General features: G+C 41.1%; 1 protein-coding gene and 1 long non-coding RNA gene across 6 annotated transcripts in view; one reads left to right on the top strand and one right to left on the bottom strand.

The window, feature by feature from the left end:
* LOC133583860 (receptor-type tyrosine-protein phosphatase gamma-like) overlaps window positions 1–22,114 on the bottom strand; it is a 941,097-nt gene that overhangs the window by 44,192 nt on the left and 874,791 nt on the right. For all 4 annotated transcript variants that reach the window (XM_061937677.2, XM_061937679.1, XM_061937678.1 and 1 more), the window contains 5 exons: window positions 15,014–15,096; window positions 13,032–13,166; window positions 10,675–10,809; window positions 10,353–10,531; window positions 3,648–3,783 (listed from right to left, as the gene is read on the bottom strand). In XM_061937677.2, coding sequence (XP_061793661.1) covers window positions 3,648–3,783; window positions 10,353–10,531; window positions 10,675–10,809; window positions 13,032–13,166; window positions 15,014–15,096 — 668 coding nt within the window. The remainder of the gene's footprint in view (window positions 1–3,647; window positions 3,784–10,352; window positions 10,532–10,674; window positions 10,810–13,031; window positions 13,167–15,013; window positions 15,097–22,114) is intronic.
* LOC133583923 (uncharacterized) overlaps window positions 1–22,114 on the top strand; it is an 84,377-nt gene that overhangs the window by 2,199 nt on the left and 60,064 nt on the right. The window lies entirely within an intron of this gene.

Below are 22,114 nucleotides of genomic sequence, written 5' to 3'. Positions count from 1 at the left end.
GGGGGTCTGGCGGCAGATTTCTTTGACTTTATCGTTGGAAATGCATCTGCTTTGAGTGTCGCAGGATATCCACACATTCTTGCCATCTCTGTCGTAGCATAGCTTTCGTCGGTAAAGTGTGCGGAACAAACTTCCAATTTCTTGCCACTTTCGCATCTTTGGGCCACTGGTGCAACTTGAATTCGTCCCTGTTCGTGTTGTTACACCCTCCGACAACACACCGACGAGGCATGATGTCTCCAAGGTACGGAAAACAGTAGAAAAAACGGAAAATAACAGAGCTGATTTGACTCGGTGTTTGAGAAAATGGCGGATTGCTTCCCGATGTGACGTCACATCGAGACCGAATAATAGAAAGGCGTTTAATTCGCCAAAATTCACCCATTTAGAGTTCGGAAATCGGTTAAAAAAATATATGGTCTTTTTTCTGCAACATCAAGGTATATATTGACACTTACATAGGTCTGGTGATAATGTTCCCCTTTAATGCAGTCGAAACCAAGATAACTAGTTGTCATCTTTCATACCTCAGGCTCCTAGACGAACCATCTTCTGTCACATGGTTTACACTCTTAACCCGCCTAGCCCATGCAAGCGTTACACAACCTACTAATAAAAGTCTCAATCAATCAATCAATCAATGCATTACTGCAAGCTAATCGATGCTTTGATTGATTGATTGATTGAGACTTTTATTAGTAGATTGCACAGTACAGTGCATATTCCGTACAATTGACCACTAAATGGTAAAACCCCAATAAGTTTTTCAACTTGTTTAAGTCGGGGTCCACGTTAATCAATTCATACTATTTAGGCAAGCTGTATGTACATCATTATGCCACACTTGTAGGTATATTTGAGCTCATTTAATTTCCTTTACTTATGTCCTCTGCGTATTTAGTTTATGTTTCCATGTCTCATTGACACATTGTCTGTATGTAATAGTGGCTGCGTTTCTGAGAGTTGTTTGTGTGCCATGTTGTTCCAGACCACAGCAAACGTTACGCTTGCAAAGATTGTAATAAATCCATTAGAAGAAGACAGCCTGCCGTTTCCTTAAACTTGGACACACTTATCTAAACCTTTGGCCATTCTAAGTCAGTCATTTCCAGGAGTTATCTCACCCTCTGAGAAGCCTCCATTTCAGTAATGTTTTCCAATGTTGTAAAAATGTGTAGAATACATGTTACATTTCAACATTTTTTTTTGATGAAGATTTGCGTCAGCCTATGACAGTCTTTTTGATAGTAGGCTAATATAGACACTTACATAATGTGTTGTCTTCATTATAGCACTTTTTGCGGCTCCAGACAGATTTTTTTTTTTTTTTGTATTTTCGGTCCAATATGGTTCTTTCAAATTTTTGGGTTGCCGACCCCTGGTATGGACGTCAACATAATTGGACCGATTTTTCATAAAGATTACCCCTTTGGGTGCAGATTTTATGTTGACTTAATGGGTTGGTTGAATTAGATGAGTTTTGAACATAAACAGGATCTATGTACTTTAACATTGTGTGTGTCTGTGGGACCCGTTTTCATTTTTTATTAAAAGAACAAATTATACAATTAATTAATTTTTCAAACTGAGACTCACTGACTTTGGCTCATTTTCTGTTAAGAACATATATCAGGATACTTATTTAGTAAGCCCACACCATACACCCCACCTACACATTTCTATTACATATACCAGGGGTCGGCAACCCGTGGCTCCGGAGCCGCATGCGGCTCTTTGATCACTCTGATGCGGCTCGGCAGCTAACTTGCCAACCCCCCGATTTTCCCAGGAGACTTCCGGATTTCAATGCAGAAAACTCCCGGGATTAATATTATCCGATTTTCACCCTTACAGTTATAATAAGGGCGAGCCATGATGGTACAGCACACAAGCTGCATTAACAGCATGCCAGCCCAAACCTTTGTTACGCAGTATGCGTCTTCCGTTTGCGTAAATACGTGACAGCAAGGCATACTTGGTCAACAGCCACACAGGTTACACTGACGGTGACCATATAAAACAACTTTAACACTCTTACTAATAATGCGCCACACTTTGAACCAAAACCAAACAAGAATGACAAACACATTTCGGGAGAACATCTGCACCTTAACACAACATAAACACAACAGAACAAATACCCAGAATCCCATGCAGCCCTATTTGTCCTGTTGTGTTTATGTTGTGTTACGGTGCAGATGTTCTCCCGAAATGTGTTTGTCATTCTTGTTTGGTGTGGGTTCACAGTGTGGCGCATATTTGTAATAGTGTTAAAGTTTTTTGGTTTTTTTTATACCGCCACCGTCAGTGTAACCTGTGTGTTTGTTGACCAAGTATGCCTTGCTGTCACCTACGTGAGCAAGCGGAAGCCCCATATAACGTGTAATTGATCATGCACGCTGGTTGTAGTGGGTGCTATATGCTGTACCGTCACGGCACGCATGATGCTGACAAGCGCCATTTATATAAAACCCGCGTGCCGCACCAGCATTCAAATTCCATAGTAAGGTATGGGCAGCGTGTCTGAGACCCCTGGTTTATACATAGCACAAAGCAAAAAAAATACTTTTCATGCAGTGTTATTTCGTTTTAAATTTAAACATTTTTTTGTGGCTCCCATTGTTATCTTTAATTTGTGAAACTGGTCGAAATGGCTCTTTGACTGGTAAAGGTTGCCGACCCCTTACATATACGATGTCCGGGTCCACTGGACCCGGGGCTAATGGAACTCACACACACACACACACACACACACACACACACACACACACACACACACACACACACACACACACACACACACACACACACACACACACACAGCAGGCCTAGACAGGAGGAGGACAGAGTGTAGGTACACAGAACATCAGAGGGTCAAATGTGCGAGAAAATGAGAGCAGACAGTGTTGACGAAACAATGTTGCAACCTTGTGTGGGAACCACAGGTGCAAAAACACAAAAAAATCCCTGTGGGATGCAGAAACTAGCAGAGAAATTTTCCGTGCAACGTTCATATTGTTGTTACTCAGCCAGCGTTTGTGGGTCTGATGGACCCGTTGCATTTTGTGGCTTTTAATGCCTCACAATTAAACTACACTTACACTTTTATGTTAAAATACTGAACATATGTTTATTGGGATAAGGTAAACATCTGTTCAGAATTTTAATATAAAAGTGTTTGATTGTGAGGCATTAAAAGCCACAAAATGCAGCGAGTCCATCAGACCCACAAACGCTGGCTGAATAACAACAATATGAACGTTGCACGGAAAATTTCTCTGCCAGTGTCTGCATCCCACAGGGATTCTTTTGTGTTTTTGCACCTGTGGTTCCCACACAAGGTTGCAACATTGTTTCGTCAACACTGTCTGCTCTCATTTTCTCGCACATTTGACCCTCTGATGTTCTGTGTACTTACACTCTGTCCTCCTCCTGTCTAACACTTTTATGTTAAAATACTGAACATATGTTTATTGGGATAAGGTAAACATCTGTTCAGTATTTTAACATAAAAGTGTTTGATTGTGAGGCATTAAAAGCCACAAAATGCAACGGGTCCATCAGACCCACAAACGCTGGCTGAGTAACAACAATATGAACATTACACAAGGGTTAAACATATAATGTTGTCAAAATAACCAACAAACCTCCGTCTGGACAAGGTAGTTGCGCTGGGTGCGTATGTGTTTGAGAAATCCCAGGATGTTGACCAAGCTCTTGTCCTCGATTTGCTTCAGCATGCTGTCAATGACTATATAGGTACCTGTCCGACCCACTCCCGCACTGCAACACAACACAACAACAGTGAGCAGAGTAAATAAGCAATTTAAATGAATGCAAAACAGATTTGTCCTTGTTTAAGTGAAATTGGTGAGGCAAGGCAGGCTGTGTTTTGATTAGGGTTTGGGTCAGTTAGCAGGGTTACAGAAAAATGACAAAGCAAATGTCTTTATAAAGTGTTGGCATTTAGGTCTCCATCAAAGCCATTAATCTTTTAAACATGGGGCCATTTGCCCGTTTTTTTTCTCTTCATCTACAAGAATGGATGATCTTGGCACCAGAATAAATAGGAGACTTTAAGTGTTCCATTCTACTGGATAAGTGTAAAATCTGCTTATTCAGTGAATTTTACCAGAAGAGGAATGATTAGGTCTCGGACTGTTTCTAACATTTACCCAAGTTCAGCACTCGTGGTTGAAACTTTTCAAGCACAAAACAACTGCAACTTGTGGACGACATGCAAAGTTTCTGTCATTATAATTTCGTCATTGCTATTATTAGTTATACGCAATTAAAACAGTACTGTAATTTGACAGTGAGCTCTAAGTATGTACTTGTATTGCCATCTAGAGCATACCTGGCCAAATTAAAGGGGAATATTATCACAATTTCAGAAGGGTTAAAACCATTAAAAATCAGTTCCCAGTGGCTTATTTTATTTTTCGAAGTTTTTTCAAAATTTTACCCATCACGCAATATCCCTAAAAAAAGCTTCAAAGTGCCTGATTTTAACCATCGTTATATACACCCGTCCATTTTCCTGTGACGTCACATAGTGATGCCAATACAAACGAAAATGGCGGTTAGAACAGCAAGCTATTGCGACATTAGCTCGGATTCAGACTCGGATTTCAGCGGCTTAAGCGATTCAACAGATTATGCATGTATTGAAACGGATGGTTGTAGTGTGGAGGCAGGTAGCGAAAACGAAATTGAAGAAGAAACTGAAGCTATTGAGCCATATCGGTTTGAACCGTATGCAAGCGAAACCGACGAAAACGACACGACAGCCAGCGACACGGGAGAAAGCGAAGACAAATTCGGCGATCGCCTTCTAACCGATTGGTATGTGTTTGTTTGGCATTAAAGGAAACTAACAACTATGAACTAGGTTTACAGCATATGAAATACATTCGGCAACAACATGCACTTTGAGAGTGCAGACAGCCCATTTCAGGCGCGCAAAGAACATATATTTTTCCACGATTTCAGCACTCAGGTTAACCATACCTAAATAGACACAAAATACTGCATTACACAAGACTACCCGAATGTACTCGAATGATTGAAAAAAATAAATGTTTTTAAGCTAAATTATTGGTAAACACAGTTTATGTATAATAACCGCGAGTAATGAATAAAGTTTTCATCAATTAATATATTCTGTAGACATACCCTCATCCGCTCTCTTTTCCTGAAAGCGGATCTGTCCAGTTTTGGAGTTGATGTCAGCATATGCTTTGAGTGTCGCTGGTTATCCACACATTCTTGCCATCTCTGTCGTAGCATAGCTTTTGTCGGTAAAGTGTGCGGAACAAACGACTGACCATTTCGTCGGCTTTCCCCACAGCCTCGTATTTTGAACACATTTCGTCCAATTTCTTGCCACTTTCGCATCTTTGGGCCACTGGTGCAACTTGAGTCCGTCCCTGTTCGTGTTGTTGCACCCTCCAACAACACACCGACGAAAGTGAGAAAATGGCGGATTGCTTCCCGATGTGACGTCACGTTGTGACGTCATCGCTCCGAGAGCGAATAATAGAAAGGCGTTTAATACGCCAAAATTCACCCATTTAGAGTTCGGAAATCGGTTAAAAAAATATATGGTCTTTTTTTCTGCAACATCAAGGTATATATTGACGCTTACATAAGTCTGGTGATAATGTTCCCCTTTAAGGCCCGGGGGACGCATGCGGCCAGTTAAAGTTTTTCAATCTGTCCAGCCGGACATTCCCGAATATTTTTTTTAGATCTTTAAGATGGAAACTGTAGCTGCCATTATGATGCGCAGTGTTGTTTTCTAATGACCGTGTCAGGTTTGTCACTGACAGTTCAGTTAGGTTTTGGTTTTTCCTGTCTTTGTTTCCTGTCAGCGCTCTTATTTTGGTTATTTCCTGATTATCTCCCTGAGTGCTTTGTCCCCTCAGCTGTGGCTGATTGGCACCTGGCCACACCTGGTGTCAATCAGCCAGCTGCTATTTGAACCTGCCTTCCTCTCCAGTCAGTGCTGGGTTATTGTCACTACTACCTGTCATAATACTTGTCGTTGTAGCTCTGTCGACTTTTGTTCACTCTGCTCATGTCGTAGTTCCTTCGTGTCAAAGTAAGTGTTTTTGTTTCTTGTCGACAGTTAGCCGTTGTGCTATTTTAGTTCATAGCCAAGTTTGTTCTCCGCCTTGTGCGCGCCTTTTGTTTGTACCCTTTTGTTTTTGTTTTTTTGCTATAGTGTTAAATTAAATCATGTTTTCCTGGACAAAGCCTGCCATCTCTGCATCTTGGGGTTCGTCACCAACAACTCTTGACAGACCGTAAGTTTTGAACTATATAAAGTATTTGAATTGTTGGACTCTGCGCTTTTGCATGATATACTAGTTACTATCCATCCATCCATCCATTTTCTACCGCTTATTCCCTTCGGGGTTTGCGGGGGGCGCTGGAGCCTATCTCAGCTACAATCGGGCGGAAGGCGGGGTACACCCTGGACAAGTCGCCACCTCATCACATATACTAGTTACTATGGTAATCTAATTAGTTACTATGGTAATCTAAGTCACAGCAGCTCAGACGAGGCACCAAGCAGTGTGGGTGGGGAGCGTTTCCACAGAGTGTTTCCAGAGCCTGAAATGCGGGTGTCAGGGACAGACGCGGAAGGAGATTTTTACAACAAAGTTCTAAAGCTTAGTGATATATCAGATGTATCAGATTGTAGGTGGGGTCTTTTTTAACCTTTGCATTCATATTTCACTGTGTTTGTTGCATGTTTGTTGATTATAAATTATGTCGATGTAAAATATGTTGTCAATATTCAGTATTTTATCGTTCATAGTTAATATTGTAAATCCCATTTTCTTTATTTCCATGTACATTCTGGGTGTCTCATTCAGTAAAAAACTGTAAAATTCCATTCCGTTTTTTTTAAGGCGGTCTGTCATAATGTTTTTAATCATTCAATCAGACATTATTGTGAGGTTTTGTATTAGTGTTCCTAAACATCAGATATACCGGACCCCAGACACATTTTTTTCTCTAAATTTGGCCCCCCCGAGTCAAAATAATTGCCCAGGCCTGATCTAGATTCTACTTTTTAAGTGTGTGGTATAAAGTGAGTAAAACACCAATACATTTGTTTGCAATTTTTCGTTGAGGTTAACATTCCAAAGAACACTATAATCATTGAGACATTCTAAATGTCACATGCTGATTCAATGTTAATAAAAAAGAAAAACGCCTCAAAACATTCCAACTTTTTCCGCAACTTTCTGAAAAACCTGAAATAAATTCAGGCATTTTAGGCCGCAACAATCACAAAGTAGTTAGCGAAATTCACAGGCAAACCAAAATAATAGTTCACCACATAAAAACATATTTTTTTTAATCATCTTAAGAATATAGCCAGAGTTTGCCCAATTCTCTCTCAGGGCAACAAATAGACACTAATGCATGCTTTTACTACAAGTCCTATAGATTATTGTAACACCCTGCTTTTTGGTCTTCCTAAAAAGTGATTACACCTTTGCAATTACTCCAAAGTTCAGCGGCATATGTCCTGACGAAGACCAGAAGACGGGCTCACATTACACCAGTTTTAAAATCTCTGCATTGGCTCCCTGAGTGTTTCAGGATACGTTTTAAGGTTCTTCTTATGGTTTATAATTTGTTTTTTATGGTATTGGGCCTTCTTATCTTTCAGATTTCTTTCTTTTACCATATGAGCCTTTCCGGCCCCTGAGATCCTTCTATGGACCTCAGGGCTGCGGAAAACGTTCATGCTTTTAAGAGCAGGCTTAAGACCCACCTTTTTGATTTGGCTTTTACCTGTTATGAATTGTTTTATTGAAGTCATTTGTATTTTACTTTTTATCCTGTTATGCAATATTTAATTTAGTTCTATTTATTTATTTACTGTTTATTCATTTAATTGTTTCTATCAATCTTCATACGTCTTACTCGTATATTATTCTATATCTTTACTCGTGGTTCTTACTATTTTACAAGTTGCATTACTTTTATTTTCCAACGATCCTCAAATGAGCCGTCTGCCTCAGGGGTTATCGGCCGTGCAGATGGCTCCTGTGATAGTGTTTACTCACATGACTCCTCTGTACTCAGCAATGCAATCATTTGTCTATATAGTGTTGGCTAGTGTGTACCCTCCTGTTGACAATTTCACCCGACTTCTTCCCTTTGTGGCCCAAAAGTTGAAATACACGTGTTTTCAATTTACAGGACCCTCAACATCCCCCTACAAATTGGGTGACATTACCCCCTCCTGGTGCACCACCCTGATAGATGGCTCAAGGATAGGCCCTTGAGCACGAGCTGACTTATTCTGGTATTGTGGGGAGCACAGATTGTACATTAGAATCCCGACGTCAGCCGTTGGACTTTGTGCTATGGTTAGACTGGTGACCCCAGTCACCCTAGTGGGTACCAAATAAAGACCCCTTGGAACTCCTGTTTCAGCGGCCTCTCTAACTTCCCGCAGAAGACGCCATGTTTTATCTCGGAGGAGTGTAACGGGCTCCTTTGATTTGATGAGAAACCCTGAGGGTGTTTACTTTGATGCTATTGGACAACCAAGGGGGGTCCCACCACAACATAAATTGTGGTGTGAATCCTGTGCAGGTTTCGAGAACCTTCCTATAATTGGTGCTATTTTCCCTGTGACTGCTACTAAAAATGTAGAACGCATTAACTATGTTTTTTATAATCTGTTGAGACTGACCAACCTGACTCGTGATGCTGTTGAGGGGCTTGCTGAACAACTTCCCTCATGTCCGTCCAGAACCGCATAGTCCTTGATCGTAACCTAGCCAAGGAAGAAGGTGTGTGTGCAATGTTTGGTGACCAATGCTGTACCTTCATTCCTAACAACACCGCCCCCGATGGTTCGGTCCAGAGGGCCCTGGAGGGCCTCCATGCCCTGTCTAGGGAACTTACTGAAATTTCCGGTGTCTCTGACCCCTTCAAAGATTGGCTCCAAAGCACCTTTGGAAGGTGGTCTGACCTAATTAAGTCTGCCCTGATCTCCGTTGGAGTTTTCTTGGCCATCATAGCCTCATGCGGTTGCTTTAATGCCCCTTGTGCTAGGTCTTTATGCACCCGCATCATTGTTACAGCTGTAGAAGGACAACCCCACCCTATTTCTGGGTTTGATATGTCACTGAAGGGGGTCAAGCAAAGTGGTGACTTTCGAGAAATGCTAGTTTCCTTCCCTGAGGGTGACGACATTGACATAGATTCCATCCGTGTATCTCCCATGTAACTATGTTTTTAATTTTTTTTACTAGCTTGCTCCGAGAGGGGCGTATTTTAGAAGTGTTGTACTCGTGATAAAGATCTTTTTAGAAGATCTGAAGGGGGAATTGTCGGAGGCAGATATTTACATATATCCAAATTTTAGTGTTACTTATTTTCTTTCATAGTCATATTTGAAAACAGCTCGTGTTTTCCATTCATTCTCTTTCTGTTTCTCTGCAAGTAAACTGTGTGTGTTAACCTTGAATTCTTTGGAATGTATTTTGACTAGCATGTGTTTTGACTAGAGAGAGGAGAGAGGGTTTTGGGGTCGGGAAGACAAATCATTTTGGCGGCGCGATAGAATGTTCTATGCTGGACTGGTCTCAAATGTATATCTGCAAAGCTTTGCCAATATATTACAAAATACCTATTCTGTCTCTGGTGGTTTTTCAACTCAGCTTTAAGTGTTGTAAAGAGCTTGTGAGCGACTTGTGACTTGAATTCCCTGGGAGGAACAACTGGTCCAAAACGCAACAATAGTTGCATATGTGTGTATGTTGTGTGTGTGTGGTATCTGATAACTCTGTAAAGACCTTTGCGTTGTACTTCTTTTATGTATGAAAAACACTTTATAAATAAAGTTGGTAACACTTTAGTATGGGGAACATATGAACCATTAATTAGTTGCTTATTAACATAGGGTTGGGGTTGGGGTTAGAGTTAGGGTTAGGGAAGACTCTTGGTTAATGGCTTACTGGTTTTATAATAAGGCCATGCAGAATAAGGCATTGATAAGTACTTAATAAGTACTTTATAGTGACTAATTAACAGCCAATATGTTACTAATTTGCATGTTAATCAGGAACTAATTAATGGTTCATATGTTCCCCATATTAAAGTGTTACCATAAAGTTTGATTGAGTTTGATTGAAAGGTCCAATGCCGTTTTACTCTGTTTTAGAGATGCATTATGCACGTATTATCTGGACTGATTAAATAGCTGCAAAGCATTTCTGCCAAAAACACAAGGGTCCTCAGGTTTTAAAAGGTTAAAATTCAAAAATGTAGTTTCACATTGTTGTCACTTTTTTTTTTTTTTAGTAAAGGTGTACCTGCAATGTACCACCATGGGGCCCATGTCGGTTGTTTGAGCAGCCGAGGACCTGCGGACAAATGTTAGCACGGGCAAGGTGTACTCAGGAACACCCATGTCGGGCCACTGCGTGTAATGGTACTGCAGCACTGTTCGCTCATTTTGGGTCCGTCCTGCCTTTGTGTTCCCCTTTGCACCCTGCATGGCAAATAAGACGAAGAGTGTAAAAGATTGCAAAACCAAAACACTTGGAAAAACTGGAATTTATCCAATGAGGGATGAATAAAGTATTTAAAAAGAACAGTCTAATTTAGTCAAAATACCACAACAAGCATCCTTACCTTTTTCACTTTTGTGTTGTGTAGTACAAAGTGCCGCACAGTGTAGCATGCGTGAACGTTGGTGCTTTTCAACGTGACGACCAAGTTGCCGTATTTTTCACTGTTTTCCGTAGGCCAGTACTGGTCGCATTTTCTCTGTACAATAATAAAAAATACACATTAAAATGAATAAATAAGGCACTTCCTTACCCAATTTGATGAGTGATTGTGTTAAAACAGTACAGTGGTACCTCAACCTCAACCTACAAACACATTGCGTTACATGACCGAGCTCGTAACTCTGAATACTTGTACCGTTTTTTCCGGACCATAGGGCGCACCGGATTATAAGGCGCACTGCCAATCAATGGTCTATTTTAAAAATATATATATATTTTCCATATACAAACCCCGTTTCCATATGAGTTGGGAAATTGTGTTGGATGTAAATATAAACGGAATACAATGATTTGCAAATCATTTTCAACCCATATTCAGTTGAATATGCTACAAAGACAACATATTTGATGTTCAAACTGATAAACTTTTTTTTTTTTGCAAATAATCATTAACTTTAGAATTTGATGTCAACAACACGTGACAAAGAAGTTGGGAAAGGTGGCAATAAATACTGATAAAGTTGAATGCTCATCAAACACTTATTTGGAACATCCCACAGGTGAACAGGCAAATTGGGAACAGGTGGGTGACATGATTGGGTATAAAAGTAGATTCCATGAAATGCTCAGTCATTCACAAACAAGGATGGGGCGAGGGTCACCACTTTGTCAACAAATGCGCGAGCAAATTGTTGAACAGTTTAAGAAAAACCTTTCTCAACCAGCTATTGCAAGGAATTTAGGGATTTCACCATCTACGGTCCGTAATACCATCAAAGGGTTCAGAGAAACTGAAGAAATCACTGCACGTAAGCAGCTAGGCCCGTGACCTTCGATCCCTTAGGCTGTACTGCATCAACAAGCGACATCAGTGTGTAAAGGATATCACCATATGGGCTCAGGAACACTTCAGAAACCCACTGTCAGTAACTACAGTTGGTCGCTACATCTGTAAGTGCAAGTTAAAACTCTCCTATGCAAGTCGAAAACCGTTTATCAACAACACCCAGAAACGCTGTCGGCTTCGCTGGGCCTGAGCTCATCTAAGATGGACTGATACAAAGTGGAAAAGTGTTCTGTGGTCTGACGAGTCCACATTTCAAACTGTCTTTGGAAACTGTGGACGTGGTGTCCTCCGGACCAAAGAGGAAAAGAACCATCCGGATTGTTATAGGCGCAAAGTGTAAAAGCCAGCATCTGTGATGGTATGGGGGTGTATTAGTGCCCAAGACATGGGTAACTTACACATCTGCGAAGGTGCCATTAATGCTGAAAGGTACATACAGGTTTTGGAGCAACATATGTTGCCATCCAAGCAACGTTACCATGGACGCCCCTGCTTATTTCAGCAAGACAATGCCAAGCCACTTGTTACATCAACTTGGCTTCATAGTAAAAGAGTGCGGGTACTAGACTGGCCTGCCTGTAGTCCAGACCTGTCTCCCATTGAAAATGTGTGGCGCATTATGAAGCCTAAAATACCACAAAAGAGACCCCGGACTGTTGAACAACTTAAGCTGTACATCAAGCAAGAATGGGAAATAATTCCACTTGAGAAGCTTAAAAAATGTGTCTCCTCAGTTCCCAAACGTTTACTGAGTGTTGTTAAAAGGAAAGGCCATGTAACACAGTGGTGAACATGCCCTTTCCCAACTACTTTGGCACGTGTTGCAGCCATGAAATTCTAAGTTAATTATTATTTGCAAAAAAAAAAAAAAAAGTTTATGAGTTTGAACATCAAATATCTTGTCTTTGTAGTGCATTCAATTGAATATGGGTTGAAAAGGATTTGCAAATCATTGTATTCCGTTTATATTTACATCTAACACAATTTCCCAACTCATATGGAAACGGGGTTTGTATGCTTATATTACCTAACATACTCAATACAGGGAAAACAATCGAGAAACAGCAATACTAACTGCTGAAATATTGAAAAAAATAACCTTTGAGTATTGGGGACCAGAACAATGCGTGCATGTATCAAATTTGATACACTATTAAAGCATTCAATTTGTTAAACTTCTAATGGCAAGAAATAGCTTCTGTTAACGAGCTCGCATCTTCATGTTTTTATGGGATTTTATGGACGCAATATCCTGTGATAGTTGTTTCCTCGACATCTCTTAGAAAGCTGTTAAGTTCAAGTCAAGAGCAAAGCTGGACATTTAATGTGTTGCTGACATGAGTTCTTCTGGAATATGTGCTCACGTAGACAGTTAAACATTGTGACATAAGCGTTGCATGTGTGCCACATACCCGTCCTTTCTCCACCAAGTTAGTGATCATGATAATAAGGCCGGCGTTCTGCTCCCACACCATTCGCCAGAAATCATCAAAAGTAGACTTGAGTGGGCCCTGAGCTGCGATATAAGCCTTAGGCTTATTGTAGCCCTGCCAAAGACACAATTCAGTCAGGTTTTGTGGTACATCAAGACAACATCAAACATCATGTTAAAAATGACGGTAGGTATAAGACAGCATGTGAAAAAAGTTGAGTGCCTTTTTAAAGGCCTACTGAAACCCACTACTACCGACCACGCAGTCTGATAGTTGATATATCAATGATGAAATCTTAACATTGCAACACATGCCAATAATTTTAAATTTCACGCGAAATATCCTGCTGAAAACACCTGTGTGTGACGTCACGAATCGTAGAGGATATTTTGGGACAGCATGGTGGCCAGCTATTAAGTCGTCTGTTTTCATGGCAAAATTCCACAGTATTCTGGACATCTGTGTTGGTGAATCTTTTGCAACTTATTCACTGAACAATGGAGACAGCAAAGAAGAAAGCTGTAGGTGGGAAGCGGTGTATTGCGGGCGGCTGCAGCAACACAAACACAGCCGGTGTTTCATTGCTTACATTCCCGAAAGATGACAGTCAAGCTATACCATTGGCCTGTGGAGAACTGGGACAACAGAGACTCTTACCAGGTAGGACTTTGAGTTGGATACGCAGACGCGGTACCGTGAGTACGCATGCAGCTGCGGCATCCAAACATTTGATCGCTTGCCTGTTTGTGCGTGCTGCTATGTGCATGTCACGTACGTAACTTTGGGGACTTTGGGGAAATATATGTGCTGTATGAACTTTGGGGAGGTGAACGGTACTTTGGGATGTGGGATTGAGTGTGTTGTGCAGGTGTTTGAGTTGTTTATTTGTTTGAGGTGTTTGTTATGCGGGATTAATTTGTGGCATATTAAATATAAGCCTGGTTGTGTTGTGGCTAATAGAGTATATATATGTCTTGTGTTTATTTACTGTTTTAGTCATTCCCAGCTGAATATCAGGTCCCACCCGCCTCTCACAGCATCTTCCCTATCTGAATCGCTCCCACTGCCCTCTAGTCCTTCACTCTCACTTTCCTCATCCACAAATCTTTCATCCTCGCTCAAATTAATGGGGAAATCGTCGCTTTCTCGGTCCGAATCGCTCTCGCTGCTGGTGGCCATGATTGTAAACAATGTGCGGATGTGAGGAGCTCCACAACCTGTGACGTCACCCGCATATGGTCTGCTACTTCCGGTAGAGTCAAGGCTTTTTTATCAGCGACCAAAAGTTGCGAACTTTATCGTCAATGTTCTCTACTAAATCCTTTCAGCAAAATTATGGCAATATCGCGAAATGATCAAGTATGACACATAAAATGGACCTGCTATCCTCGTTTGAATAAGAAAATCACATTTCAGTAGGCCTTTAAATGTCAGTTTGTGAGTACAATTAAACAACCAAGGTGAATTTCATAGCTTTTATAACCATTGGAATATTCTGTGGATGGATGGTTCAAACCATTCCTACAACAATACATTCAGTTCTCCCCCAAGGCCACATTTTGGGTCCCAGTAATTGCCATTGAAATACTTTTTTCCCCACATTTCTTAAACAACGTATACCATCCATCCATCCATTTTCTACCGCTTAATTCCTTAAGGGGTCGCGGGGGGCGCTGGAGCCTATCTCAGCTACAATCGGGCGGAAGGCGGTATACCATTCAGGCAAACACTTTTTCAACATTCCAAAAATGTCCCATTTACCAAGCGTATTTTACTGATTGCTTTCTCTAGTTATGTTTATTATTCGTTTAGGGTTTTTTTTTCAATAAAAACAAAACAATGAAAGCTGTTTCTACAAAAGCTAGTTTCTGTCTTGTATGTTTTCCTTCTTATTGTACCCACAATGACCTTAAGATTGAGGTAAGTACCGAACTGTGATGATGGCGTACCATGGTACTTACATCCACGTAGTTGGCATTGATGTAGTCGGTGTGTTTGGAATCCTTGCCGACCAGCATTCTTAACTTTACCCTGCTGTGGTCATCTGAGCATAAAAACAGACAAACAAAAATTAGCATTTTTTATATTAAAACAAACTTAAAGGAGAACTGCACTTTTTGGGGGAATTTTGCCTATCGTTCACAATCATTATGAAAAACATGAAGAGAAATGGATTTTTTTTTTATTGCCAATGGGAGCGCCACTATCTTTCCCCATAAAATCCAAAAAATAACCATCCGAAAAGCCATCTATCAACAACACCCAGAAATGCCGCCGGCTTTGCTGGGCCCGAACTCATCTAAGACGGACTGATACAAAGTGGGAAAAGTGTTCTGTGGTTTGACGAGTCCACATATCAAATTGTTTTTGAAAACTGTGGACGTCGTGTCCTCTGGATCAAAGAGGAAAAGAACCATCCCGACTGTTATAGGTGCAAAGTTTAAAAGCCAGCATCTGTGATGGTATGGGGGTGTATTACTGCCCAAGGCATGGGTAACTTACACATCTGTGAAGGCACCATTAATGCTGAAAGGTACATACAGGTTTTGGAGCAACATATGTTGCCATGCAAGCAACATATTGTTCATGGACGCCCCTGCTTATTTCAGCAAGACAATGCCAAGCCACATTCTCCACGTTTTACAACAGCGTGGCTTCGTAGTAAAAGAGTGCGGGTACTAGACTGTAGTCTAGACCTGTCTCCCATTGAAAATGTGTGGCGCATTATGAAGCGTCAAATTGAACAACTTAAGCTGTACATCAAGCAAGAATGGGACGTTGGGACAATACTTTGTGACTTGAATATTAACTAAGTATTAGCGATATTGATATTGTTAGCGCTAACACAGACAAACAATATATAGCAGCGCCGTGATCACTACCGTGTGTCCCCATGTTTACATCGAGTGGTCTGCTGCTTCCTTGTTCCCTGTAAGTTTATTCTGGACCATAAATCATGCATCTCACCTGGACAGAATAAGTCTGAGTAGGTATTCCGACAAGTTGGTACACTTTGACAACCATTTAGGACCCGAAAATGGCTTGATCTCCTCAGCTCCCACCACCCCAGGATTATAAGATGTTCTTTACCGAAATGGGAATATATGAACATCCCAGTAGTCGGCATCCTAATGACAGCAGACCTTGTACAGTAAGTGATGTTGTATTATGTGTGTTGGCTCTCATGAAGTCTGCAGTGAGTAATAATCAGTAAATATATATATATTTTTTTTAAATAATGCACCGCATATGCTTAAAATGATCAAAATACGTAAATATTAAAATAAACATGCCCGTACATAAATTACATATATAATTACATCAGTGTTTTTCAACCTTTTCTGAGCCAAGGCACATTTTTTCATAAAAAAATAAAATAGGAGGCACACCACCAGCAGAAAAGGTTAACAACTGAAACTCCACCAGGTTGTCGTGCCTTATTTTGAGTTTGTTGTTGGCTTTAGTTCCTGTCTTGGGCTGTTATTTTGGTGACTCTTCCTGTTTGGTTCTCCTGTAGCAGCTTCACGCCTTCCTTTGAGTGCTATTGCCCGCACCTGCTTTGTATTGGCAATCAAGACTATTTACGTACGCTATTCTTCTTTGTGGGGACATTGTTGATTGTCATGTCATGTACAGGATGTACTTTGTGGATGCCGTCTTTGCTCCACACGCTGTAAGTTTTTGCTGTCGTCCAGCATTCTGTTTTTGTTGACTTTGTAAACAGTTCAGTTTTACTTTTGTTTTACATAGCCATCCCTATGCTTCAGTGCCTTTTCCTATTTTTGTTTAAGCCTTACATACCTTTTTTACCTGCACGCTGTCTCCCGCTGTGCTCTGCATATTGGGATCACGACAAACCATCCTCGACGCGTTCCAACTTCTACAAAGCAATGAACTACCTGCTGCCACCTACTGATATGGAGTATTACAAGATTACCCTGCCAAGCTCTACACAGCACAGACACTAGACAACGGCACATTGTTATGATTAATTATTTGCAAAAAATATTTTTTGGACATTTTTTTGCATAATTTCCCACGGCACTAGTGTGCCGCGGCACAGTGGTTGAAAATCACTGACTTACATCATGTATACAAAACATCAATGGAGATGTTTCGATGTTTTTTAAGGGTTTTGGAGGCGGAATTGCGCGGCTCCCATAGGCTCCAGTATAAGATGACTTTTGATCGCATTTATTTTATATTTAGAATGTGTAAAAAAAAAAATAAAATAAAAAAAAACATCAATAGTCTTGTCTTTTATAATGATTGTGAGTGATAGGCAAAAAAAAAAAAAAAGTGCAGTTCCCGTTTCAGCCTGCTGCTACTTTTGCAATTATGTAACTTTGAGTCGCTACTAAAGCACCGGCACATTAACCTTTATAGTTCAAATAAGACTCAAACCAAATAATAGTCAAACTGGCCTTTAACAGACAACTTAACGGTCCGAGACCTGCTCTTTGCTTCTAAATGCACTCCAGTGAACAAGAATGGAATGCTTCTGGACCGTTGCAGATGGTTAACAACAGCTCACAGCTGTATGAGACACGCTATAGTACTGAAGAGGGTTTGAGGCACTTTGTGTGTGGTGATATTTGCAAGGGTTCTGAAACTTTCCCAAGGTCTCTCTGTAAAGGATATATTTTTCATTGGCATCGTTGGCCTTTCATTAAGTGCAAGGGTGTCGAAAAAAGTGCAGTGTTTTTTTGTTTTTGTTTTTGTTTTTTTAATTGCCTGGTGGCACTATGAATGAGTTAAAAAACAAAACAGTAAAATAAGGGGGGGGGGAATATGCAAAACATATAATGTAACAAGAACGTTATATAATATATAAACTTTGTCAGACACAAATATTTGTCTTTATATACAGTGTATCCAGGGGTCCGAACATACTTGCCAACCCTCCCGGATTTTCCGAAAGACTCCCGAAATTCAGCGCCTCTCCCGAAAACCTCCCGGGACAAATTTTCTCCCGAAAATCTCCCGAAATTCAGGCGGAAATTCGCTAACCCACAATATTAACAGCATACCTGCCCAATCACGTTATAACTGTAGAATGATGGAGGGCGAGTTCTTGGTTTCTTATGTGGGTTTATTGTTAGGCAGTTTCATTAACGTCCTCCCAGCGTGGCAACAACACACAACAACAGCAGTCCCGTTTTTGTATACCGGAAAGCAGTTTGTCTGCCGTAAACAGCAATGTTGTGACACTCTTAAACAGGACAATACTGCCATCTAGTGCATTTGATGAAAGCACTTTTGTGCGTGCCACACATCAATGCATCTTCAGAGAGGGTGTTCAGCATGGTTTGAAAAATAGTGACTGATTGGCAGTAGAACAAGGATGGACAATTCAACCCTTAACTCAACAATGAGTAGATGAGTGTTATGTGTGTGTATACGTGTAAATAAATAAACACTGAAATTCAAGTATTTATTTTATATATATATATATATATACACGTGTGTGTATATATATATATATATATATATATATATATATATATATATATATATATATATATATATATATATATATATACACACGTATATATATATATATAAAAAAAATATATATATATATATATATATATATAAATATATATATATATATATATATATATATATGAAATACTTGACTTGGTGAATTCTAGCTGTAAATATACTCCTCCCCTCTTAACCACGCCCCCAACCACGCCCCCTCCCCGCCACCTCCCGAAATCGGAGGTCTCAAGGTTGGCAAGTATGGGTCCGAAAGTCCCGTCAGGCCAAGATCCTGTGTGACCAACCGTATTTTCCGGATCATAGGGCGCACCGGATGGTCTATTTCTTTATCTTTTTTTCATATATAAGGTGCACCGGATTATAAGGCGCATTAAAGGAGTCATATTATTATTTATTTTTTCTTCCTTGTGGTCTACATAACATGTAATGGTGGTTCTTTGGTCAAAATGTTGCATAGATGATGTTTTACAGATCATCTTCAAGAAGAAGTGTCAAAAGATGGAGCTAACTTTTTTAATGACATTCAGACTTTACTTCAATCAGCATCTCCTCATCCGGAAACAACAACACCGAACGGAAATGTGTCCCGTGAAAAACCGTCCAACCGGAAGTCTCTAATAACTAAAGTTCCTTGGATACTTTTTTTTTAATGTACTTCTCACTATACCGGTATGTTTTAGCGCTTTCAATGTCCAAAAACAAGAAGATAGAGAAAAATAAGAAGTTGATCGACTACGTCGTCGCCACGGACTACAAAGGCGGACACGCACAATTTTTCAGAATTCATTCAGATCCTTGGGTGAACAGGATAATGCATACATTTGTCATTTGTTTTCAAAACGCTTACAAAAAAGTGGGACCCCAAAAATTTACTGTGGGACCCCATTTTTATGACTTGATGGGGTCCCTTCCGTCAGTCTACCCCAGGGCAGCTGTGGCTATGAAAGTAGCTTACCACCACCAGGTGTGAATGAATGATGGGTTCTACATGTAAAGCGACTTTGGGTACTTAGAAAAGCGCTATATAATCTATCCATCCATCTTCTTCCGCTTATCCGAGGTCGGGTCGCGGGGGCAGCAGCCTAAGCAGGGAAGCCCAGACTTCCCTCTCCCCAGCCACTTCGTCCAGCTCTTCCTGTGGGACCCCGAGGCGTTCCCAGGCCAGCCGGGTGACATAGTCTTCCCAACGTGTCCTGGGTCTTCCCCGCGGCCTCCTACCGGTCGGACGTGCCCTAAACACCTCCCAAGGGAGGCGATCGGGTGGCATCCTGACCAGATGCCCGAACCACCTCATCTGGCTCCTCTCGATGTGGAGGAGCAGCGGCTTTACTTTGAGCTCCTCCCGGATGGCAGAGCTTCTCACCCTATCTCTAAGGGAGAGCCCCGCCACCCGGCGGAGGAAACTCATTTCGGCCGCTTGTACCCGTGATCTTGTCCTTTCGGTCATAATCCAAAGCTCATGACCATAGGTGAGGATGGGAACGTAGATCGACCGGTAAATTGAGAGCTTTGCCTTCCGGCTCAGCTCCTTCTTCACCACGGATCGATACAGCGTCCGCATTACTGAAGACGCCGCACCGATCCGCCTGTCGATCTCACGATCCACTCTTCCCTCACTCGTGAACAAGACTCCGAGGTACTTGAACTCCTCCACTTGGGGCAAGATCTCCTCCCCAACCCGGAGATGGCACTCCACCCTTTTCCGGGCGAGAACCATGGACTCGGACTTGGAGGTGCTGATTCTCATCCCAGTCGTTTCACACTCGGCTGCGAACCGATCCAGTGAGAGCTGAAGATCCTGGCCAGATGAAGCCATCAGGACCACATCATCTGCAAAAAGCAGAGACCTAATCCTGCAGCCACCAAACCAGATCCCCTCAACGCCTAGACTCCGCCTAGAAATTCTGTCCATAAAAGTTATGAACTCTATATAAATCCCAGTTATTATTATTATTTTGAAAATTCAACACTGCTGTCAACAGAGGAGAAAAATGCTTTATTTAAATAAATGTATTATTTATAAAGCAAGTTCGAGTATCATTGGCAAATTTTCACCTAGTCCCGGCCTTGGCGTGCTGCCCGCCTTGGCACGCATATATGTGTCCTCTTTTTGGGATTTCAGAATATGGTCAGCCTACCATATCACCCCCGTTCTATCAGTCTTCATTGGCTTCCCGTTAAATTCCGCATTGAGTTTAAGAGTTTAGTCCTGGCATTCCGTGCGTTGCATGGTGGGGCCCCTCAGTACATCACTGACTTGCTATGCCCCTACTCTTCAGGGCGCAGCCTCCGGTCTTCAGGCCAGGGTCTTCTAAAGATCCCAAAAACTCGTTTGTGTCAGGATTCTCACTGACAGTTGGGTTATGTTTTGTTTTTTTCTCGTTTGTTTTATTTCTTGTCAGCGTTCTTATTTTGGTTCCTCTCCCCGTATGTTTCCCTGAGCTCTTGTTTCCCTCACCTGTACCTGATTGGCAGTCTGGCACACCGAGTATTACTAGCTGTATGCTGTGGACTTTGAGCTGTTCCGGTGTGCCGAACGCTTTAGACTGTTTGCTGCCTCCAGTTCTCCTTGGTTCCTGGTTTCCTGATTCCTGTTTGCTGTCTCAAGTTTGCCTGTTTCCTTGTTTCTGGTTCGTGTTTTCACTGCATTTTTGGGACATTAAAATCATGTTTTCCTGCACCAAGCCTGCCATCTCTGCATCTTGGGGTTTGTCACCACCACTTCCAGACAGTTTTAAAACCCGTGGAGACCTGGCATTCCAGGCTGTAGCTCCTAGACCAGGGGTGTCAAACTCAAATACAGAGTGGGGCGAAATTTAAAACTGAACAAAGCCGCGGGCCAACGTTGAACAAATTAACCTTTTAATAGGGACCCAAACAAGTTTTGCATTGAATATTGAACAAGTAAGGCTTATATAACTTTATAGTGACATGCAAAATCAAGTTTCAAATAATAATAATAATAATTAGAAAATATCAATGGCTTTTCAAATACAATTTAAATAAAAATGTAATGCCTCTTTTCTATTTGCAGCCTTCTGAGGTAAATATCAACATTAACTTTTTCCACAGGCTAATAAATTTGAAAATAAAATAATGAATAAACCAACCATTCAGGACTTTAAACTGTTGAGTTTGCAACACACTGATCTAATCTGTTGTGCACAAGCCAGATACCTGACATCTTTTCTTGGATGCTAGTTCATTAATGTCGGGGCTCAGGCTTTGAGCTGAGGCAACCCTCATTATCGAACAAAGGTGTTCATCAGTCATAATATCTCGTATTCCACAGTCCTCGGGGCGTGCCTTACAGTCACAACATTAGGTACACCTGCAGACTGTAGCACGGATTTCATATTTCATATTTCATTCATTCACAACTCCTCCAACACGAACATTATTGTTTTTGCACTTTTGGCTTCTTATTAAATACCTTTTTTAAATAGATTCAATCTTGCACGTGGAAACTTTAAGTGTGGGCTTTAGTTGATATAACACTCCCGTCAGGGGGTGCATTCTACACCGAGTGCTGCAGAGGGTTCTGGGTATTTGTTCTG

This window comes from Nerophis lumbriciformis, linkage group LG03 (genome assembly GCF_033978685.3).
Source record: "Nerophis lumbriciformis linkage group LG03, RoL_Nlum_v2.1, whole genome shotgun sequence".
Classification (NCBI taxonomy): Eukaryota; Metazoa; Chordata; class Actinopteri; order Syngnathiformes; family Syngnathidae; genus Nerophis; species Nerophis lumbriciformis.
Note: the sequence above shows the minus strand (reverse complement) of the source record. Positions and strands in the feature narration are given on the sequence as shown.